Genomic DNA, 8,440 nt, shown 5'->3' with positions numbered 1-8,440 from the left:
TATAGCTACAAGATTTGCTTATATATATATATCTATATATATATATATATAATATATATATATATATATATATATATATATATATATATATATATCGCTCGCTAATAATGATAATGATAACAGAGAGAGACACAAACAGTCAGACAGAGAGTGAATTACGATCATACTTGTAGGTTTAGAAACAAAATCTCAAATGGAGTTTATTTAAACTTCCTTTATATGACATTTAGGGGGCAGCTTCCTCTGGCTGAGGGCCCCCTCCACCCGCCCACCAGTGCAGGAGCAAAATTACGACCAATAACAGCGCATCTAATACACCCAAGAGACAAGAATACACCACTGGATTCCACCAGAACAGAATCGGATCCCAATATTGGCTCCTCATAAACAATTATAGCCTCAATACGAAGACATCTGTTCTTCGATAGCTGTATCATGGTCGCTCTTTCTAAGCCCGCCTCCCTCCCGATTTCGCATAGTATGAGAAATATTAAAAAGAAAGTTTACATAGTATACTTAAAAATGTAGCTTGTTGTTTCTCAAGATATTACTTTTTTTACGCATTTTACCCGCACAACTTTATGTAGGCCTGACTCCCTCCCAATTTCGTATGGAATGAGAACTATTAAAGAAATCTATATATATTAAAAACATAGCTTACTATTTCTAAGACGTTACTTTTTCCATGCGCATTGTTTACGTAAGCAGGTACATTTCCTAAGTTGAAGGTAAACAAGAGAGCTGATCATTTTCCCTATATCTTAATATTTATAACATTATACACACACGCGCGCGCGCACACACACACACACACACACACACACACACACACACATCACATATATATATATATATATATATATATATATATATATATATATTAACCTATAATTTTATACTTAATCTACTTTTTCAATGCTAGTAATTTTCAGTGTTCACTACTAAGACTATTCTGAATATTACGCATTCGTGATAACGCTTACATTTAGAAAATTGACTTCTCCATTGTTTCTTATGGGCATAAATCATTCAAAGTTGACTTGGACAATTACTGAAGACCTTTTGGGGATAAATCATTCAAAGTTGACTTTGATTTTTTGTAGTACGCGACTGGCTGCACATTAGGATTTTATGTGTCACTGATATCTTATCCATCGGGTCCTTTATTACCCACATATTTTATAAAGGGTTTCTTTACACGCAAATTATAGTTTTCGACATGTGGCTTAATTCTAGACCGGTTTCGATTGTGTATTTCTACCACTATGTATCAGTCCCCTGAAAATGACCTAAATATTAAATCGAAACCGAAGAGGATATACAGCGGATGCTTCATTTTCCCGTGGGAAAGTCTCTTGTCTACATATCGTATCAGAGTGATAATAACCATCACATATCTGAATCATGTATGTTTAGAAATACAAGATTTCATACTAGGTATCAAACATATACTCGTTACGTTCATATAATTTCTTTTTGTTTTAGAACTCAAAGGGATTTTATCCAGGCTTGAATTCAAAGGGATTTTATCCAGGTTTTTTTTTCTTTCATTATTGCCTTTGAAATTAAACACACAACTGTATGTAACACAGTGAAATTTTTCTTTTTAGCACTTTTTAACATACCTGTCATGGGAGAGATTTTTTTTACCTAGAAATGACACAGTCTGTAATTGGAACATTATTCTCATACAAAATTTAATAGGCTTTCAACATTAGAACATTAGTTTTTCATTGGTAACAATGTTGAACTTGAAGACTGAAGAACAGTCACGTTCTTTAAAAACGACGGTAAAATCAAAACCTTTTCTCGTGTGTGTATCTTGGCATACACGTTGAGTGTATTTTTTGCAAGATACTAAGACAGATTTAACAAAATACTAGGGAAGACACAATAGAAATGGATTTCATTTTTGCTCCAAAGTAAAAAATGTTATCTCCAAAAGACTCGTGTACAATAATTATCAGGATAAAAATGAATTTGAAATCCAGTGCTCCTTTTCAGACATATATTTTACTACAGTAACTATGATTCTCAAAGTATCTTACTCATTCCACATAGGACTGCTATGATTCATTACAACCTGAGGGAGCGTCCTCCGCAGACATTAATGCCGGTTCCCGTGACGTAGGAAGCTGCAGGAGACGCTAGGTACATAGCTGCGTCAGCGACGTCTTCACCGGTTCCAATTTTCCCGAGAGGCGTCCGTGCCAGCCATTCCTGGAAGTAAAATGAGCAACATTAATCAATGTGATGCAAGAAAGAATTGTTATAACGGAATCATCAGAGACTAAGTTAAGGGTTTAAAGATTGGCATCAGTGCTTTGGAACTGTGTCCAGATGGAGCAAGACCAACCGGTGCTGGAGGTTCCTGTGGAAAATTTATGAGAATAGACTCGTAAAGCTTGGTATATTCCTGTCTTGGTGGTGCACACAACTCCAAAGCCTCCTCCCCCACAACCCCCCAAACCCAAGCATCACCACTGCATATCCGAATCAAAACATGGTGCAGAAGATTACCATCGGATCTCAGTTTCTCTCTGACTGGACGAATGACTTCATCTGCAGTTAACAACGATGTCGTACATTTCATCTTTTCCTCATAGGCAGTAAGAGGAAACGAAAGTTAGGGGACAAGCTGATTTTGGAAAATACTCAGGTTGGTTTGAGAAAACAGGTTATACAAATATGACCCAGTCAATCCAAGTGATGGTACAACTAATAAAGGTTACTAACCTTTCTGAAGGTATCATCATGATGTTCCTTCTCTACCTCTGGCCACATCACAGCACCAGGGCAAATATAATTCACTCTGACCTATGGTGTAAAAAGAGAAAGCTTTTGTTGGTATAAAAAACCGGAGAAAATCTGATATTAATGGCGACCGAGTGTCAAGAAAATAAGACATCAATACATGAATGGACATGTGAGTGGACTTGGTATATGACTTCACAGACACAACGTCTGGGGCGATGTGAAATCGCCATTTTTTAATCTTATACGAAAATTGAATAAATATAATTTTTGATGCTCCCTGCGGAAAATGAATAAAGATATATTTTGAGTCTCCCCTAAAAAAAAAAGGCACACTTGCTTCACAAGAGAAGACAAAAAGAAACCAATCAGTAGCATTCTTATTAACTTTAAAATAACAAAAGAATGTTAAAATAACGTCCGCTAATTGAGGAGAATCAACTTATACTCAATTCGGTGAGTTCTAATGATAACAAAACCAAAATCAAAGAGATGTAAATAATATTAACAATCAAAACTATTTTGATCATTTAAATGACCTGACGTTCAGCTTATGAACCCAAGAGATTTAGCATTAACAGGTACTTTTGACTAAAAAATAATTGGGGAAATTCACAATTTCCTAATCAACAACCAAGATAAATTCGGTTGTATTCCATTGCACCTGGATTTGAGCAACACAAGCCTTTAAATGACCTTTAAAAGACCTGAAATGAGGTGGAGGCTACCTCAGGTCCGAGCTCGATGGCCAGGTTCTTGGAAGCCATGATAAGGGCGGCTTTGCTCATGCCGTAGATGGTGAGGGGAGGTGAGGCCTGCTCCCCAATGATGTCCCCTAAGTTGATGATGCTTCCTTTCGTTTTGCGCAGGTGAGGAGCCGCTCCCCAATGTGTTCCCCTAAGTTGATGATGCTTCCTTTTGTCTTGCGCAGGTGAGGAGCTGCTGCCTGAGGATAGAAAAGCATCTTCAGTAAATGGAAACCGCTGTTGTGTATAATCAGGTTATGATAATTTGATAATTTATCTGTTTTTCTAATATCTCCTCTTTCTGTTTTTCCCTCTGGCGGGCTTCTTCCATATGAATAGGGTTCAACTTCTGAATAATAATAATAATAATAATAATAATAATAAATGTACCGTCGAAAGTGATTGATGCGTCAGGTGCATTAATTTTGTAGAGAGTCTTCTCTATATTTTTTATTACTGCTTTTTCTCTCGCACTCCATCTGGCGAGTAAGACAAATTTGACTTACTTTGCAAATAAATGATTATCGACGAAATTCCAATAAATTGACTTCTCCCTTCGGAAGATGAATCACATCGGTATGTTACTCTCCAGATATAGTACCAGAGAAAATGCAGTAACAAGAAATACAGAGAAGACTCTCTACAAGATTAATGCAGCTGACCCAGCTATCACTTTCAACAGTATATGTCTGAAAGAGGGTCTCTTGCCAATATACGCCACTGATGATGATGATAATAATATAATAATAATAATAATAATAATAATAATAATAATAATACATGTGCAGTATGTCGTAATACATAGTGTTTCTTTGTTTAATTTCCTAGGTTTATCTATTTCGTCATGTCATCACTAAAAACTGATGTTTCTTTATAAGTGGAATTATTTTATTATCCAAACTAATTCTTGCCGAAGAAGAGATCGATAGCTCTACTGTAATGTAGTGTGCGTTAGTTATAGTGTAGATGACGTAACAGACCGCGCTACGATGTATGATATAAAATGTTTATTTCAGCTAATGCCGAATATAGTAAATACGTCACATGGGCTGAAACAGACCAACATCACCATCGTAATATATATAATATTATATATATATATATATATTATATACATATATATATATATATATATATAATATATATATATATATATATAATATATATATATATATATATATATATATCTATATATGAACATATATGAAAATATATTAATTCCGAGGTAGAGCGAGTTAGATATTAAAGGACATTTGTAGCTTGATATATGTAGATGAATCACGGTAATGCGATATGACATTATATATATAATTAATATTATATACTATATATATATATATATATATATATAGTTAATAATTTATATATTAATAATAGTATATATTATTAGTATATATATGTTATGTATATGTGTGTGTGTGTGTGTGTTTGTTACACACACACACACATTTTTGGCTACAGTGTCATCTTTACTTCTCTGTTTCCTGACACTTTTCGATACGCCCAATTCTGCAAGGCTTGAATTATATAAAATGAGGAACATTTTACCTGTGAGAGAAAGTAAGGAGCTTTGACATTTGTGTCCATGAGTTGATTCCATTGATGATCTGTAGCTGAAACCAGAGGCGTCAGGAAGAAGAGAGAGGCGTTGTTTACCAGGAGGTCAAGGCGATCCCATTTAGCCTCAGCTTCGGACACCAGCCTCCTGCAGGTGTCCACCACGTCTTTCGAAAGATCACCCTTGATGACAAAAGCGCTGTCTGACCTGATCCTGTAATAGTATGGGGACATAGTGTCAATATTGAGCGGGAAGACTGTGGCTTCTCGTGAGTTATTTGTAGTAATGGTTCAAATGAAATGATGTATGGAGCTTTGAACTTACTTGTTGAGTTCTCCGGCAAAAGCCTCGGCCTCATCCCTGGAGGTGTTGAAGTGAATGACAACGTTGTAGCCGTGCCTGTGCAAGGCGCTCGTGATGGCCTTGCCTACCCTCCGGGCAGCTCCTGTCACCAGTGCCACTTTCCCTTTGCCCCAGTGGCATGTCCCGGTCACTGTAGGAATTGTGAGGAAAATTATTGCAGTAGGTTAGAGTAAATTGCATTTATATATATATATATATATATATATATATATATAATATATATATATATATATATTATATATATATATATATATATATATATATATATATATATATTCAGCTGTTGTGTATTGGTTTCTGTATCTGTTTGTGGGCAAAGAATGCCGTTTATTGTTATGTGCCATAAGGACATTTACTTATGTTAGTTACTTGAGAGAAGAAAAATCCTTAAGAAAAATGTCTAAGGTCTAGGGACATTCCGTTTTCCATTTTGATATGATATCAATTCGGACCAAAATAATGTTGATATACATTAAGTTGTAGCTATTAATTCCTAATATCTACAGCAATATGAAATTTTAGGAATATGTAGCATAAAAGTTTAGAAGTATTCAACCCTACAATCGTCATACAAATGATTCCTTATACCATCTTCTCGGAGATAATTTTCTTGGAGGTCACCTTTCAGTTTTTCTGATTCACTCTTTATGATTTGCATTGCCAAAAATGACCAGGAATAATTTGCCAAACTGATAAATGAGAGGATTTGTGCTAAGAATTTTGGTGAAGACGCAGGTGATCAGCGGGCAGAGAACAAATATGGATGAACTAAGAAATTACAGATAATTTTAAGAAAATTATGAAGAGGGCTCTATTCGTCTTACCGTACCCGACATTAAAATTTAAGTTTTTGTTTTTCGAAAGATAAACTAATAAGACTGGAATAGAATAGAAAAAAATAAATCCAAACTCCCAATTTTTCTTTGAAAGGGAGGCCAGTGATATGTGAAAAATATTAATGCTCGAGAGGCAGACGAATGCGTTCACCATCCCCAGAATTCGATACGACTATCAATTACATGATACCGATAGAGATATGGGAGGTCGAAGATCGCAGCGATAAGAAACGGCCAGCCAAAATAGACAGAGTATCTGACTGTTGATATCTACAACAACAGCACTTATCGACGAGGGCACCACCTTCCTATTCGTCACAGAACGGACGAGCGATTACCATAATCGTGATATCAGTGTTGATAAGCTTTTTGTTGATGATACGTTCTCGGATTTGACAGGACATTCAAATCACATTGCAATTTTTAATGTCTGTCTATGATTTGGTAATGGTGGGCATTTTATGTATGCGCACGCAGGACTTTTATTGGTGTGGTTAAAGAACTAATGTATTTTTTTCGAAAGGAAGAGACCCAGCTAAATTCTTCCAACAAACGAATATTTATTTCAAGAAGCTAAAATTGGGGGTTTCACGTGAAATATACCAGAATTCTTCCGACATTTACAATTTCCTAGTGTAATGTATTCCCTTTGCAGACTTGATTCACAATGAGCATAATTATGTATGTGTGAACATTTCTCCCAGAGAAAAATAACTTTTCTCTCGTCTCAGGCACAATGAGCTTATATGCTAATGCTCTCACTTCTTTCCTACTTTGTTAAACAACTTTCATTTTATTTTTGCCGTCGTAAACCCGAACAACTTACAAACCAGTTCTCATTAAATCTTCTCAATGAAACGACAGAAAACAACGTCATCAATGTCTTCTCATGGGACTTTTCTTTTCTGTTGAGGCCTTACACTTTTACTGACTTGACTTCGGTCAGGAGCGAACATAAGAACGTAGTCAGGACAGACTAAACCACCACAGTCAGCCTTACATTATTCTGACTGATGCCTCTTTGATAAATTACCACAAATCATGGTTAACATCACTTTCGAGATTGATTAACGTAGGTTTTCCAGTAAGATATTGGAATGCAGAACACGAAAAAGACTTCAAATATATAGCTTTTCGTGAAAAAGGGATTAATTAGGAAAAAAATAAGAACTTACTGGTGCACTCCTCGCTCCTCCCGGACATCTTCTTCCTCCAACGTAGTGGAACAGAATGAATGAGAAGAACAGAAACATTCGTTCATGATCACAATTCAAGGTGAACCAGATGTAAAGCTCCACTTTTCAAGGCTACATCCATTGTATGAGCATTCATATGAACAATGAGTGATAATATGTTGCTCGTCCCTTTTGTTTAATTTTTTTCTTGTCGTTTATTTTCTGATTTTAGTGGTACCCTAGGAGAAGTTGACGTCAGTGCGATGACCTTCGCCTTCTCGCATAACTGTTTAAGGCGTCCGCCAGGGGGCTCCACTGGGTACTCGTCAGGAGGTATTGTGGTTTCTGCCCAGAAGGTTGATTCACCTTTTGTATTTCACCTGTTAAAGGACTACGCACGTATTGTGTTTCATGATAAATCGATTTTCGTTACCAGGCTTATCGAACATTGTAACTGGAATAAGGTGGGAAAGTAATCTTTGATTTTTTCATATTTCAGGACATTTTGTCGCTATAAGAAAAAGCCCTGATAATGACAGGTTTTGTTCATGTCACGTAACTCAATTTTCCATGAAATCCATTCATATATATATATATATATATATATATATATATATATATATATATATATATATATATATATATATATATATATATATATATATATATATATATATATATTATATATCATAATTATACTGTCAGCTTATTGTTTAAGGCAACACACGCTATTAGTTTGCCTTGATGGGGCAATATAACGCGTTTTTAGGGATGTTAATAGCCCTTCAATTTCGTTAAGTAACTTTGTCTAGTGTCATGAAGAGGGCGCATAATAGTATCAATTCCAACATAGGGAACATTTTTGTAGATTAACAGGAATAGAATTTAAAAAGTAATTCTGTGCACAGAGGGAATAAAATTACAAAAAATGTAAGTCTCACGAGAGACATTGACAATTACACAACAAAAGTTATATAGAGACTAGGGAGGAATATTGAATCAAAGATA

At 35.3% G+C, this 8,440-nt stretch overlaps 1 protein-coding gene across 1 annotated transcript; it reads right to left on the bottom strand.

Moving 5' to 3' along the window:
- Positions 1 to 1,994: 1,994 nt before the first annotated feature.
- LOC135222268 (3-oxoacyl-[acyl-carrier-protein] reductase FabG-like) lies at positions 1,995 to 7,686 on the bottom strand. Its single transcript, XM_064260379.1, has 7 exons — positions 7,433 to 7,686; positions 5,383 to 5,551; positions 5,049 to 5,271; positions 3,674 to 3,700; positions 3,483 to 3,611; positions 2,737 to 2,817; positions 1,995 to 2,220 (listed from the first exon to the last, which is right to left on the bottom strand). Exons 1-7 carry the CDS (start codon positions 7,458 to 7,460, stop codon positions 2,077 to 2,079), a joined length of 801 nt encoding a protein of 266 aa, XP_064116449.1. The 5' UTR covers positions 7,461 to 7,686; the 3' UTR covers positions 1,995 to 2,076.
- Positions 7,687 to 8,440: the final 754 nt, after the last annotated feature.

Source organism: Macrobrachium nipponense, chromosome 3 (genome assembly GCF_015104395.2).
Source record: "Macrobrachium nipponense isolate FS-2020 chromosome 3, ASM1510439v2, whole genome shotgun sequence".
Classification (NCBI taxonomy): Eukaryota; Metazoa; Arthropoda; class Malacostraca; order Decapoda; family Palaemonidae; genus Macrobrachium; species Macrobrachium nipponense.
This window is presented reverse-complemented; position numbering and strand designations above follow the sequence as displayed.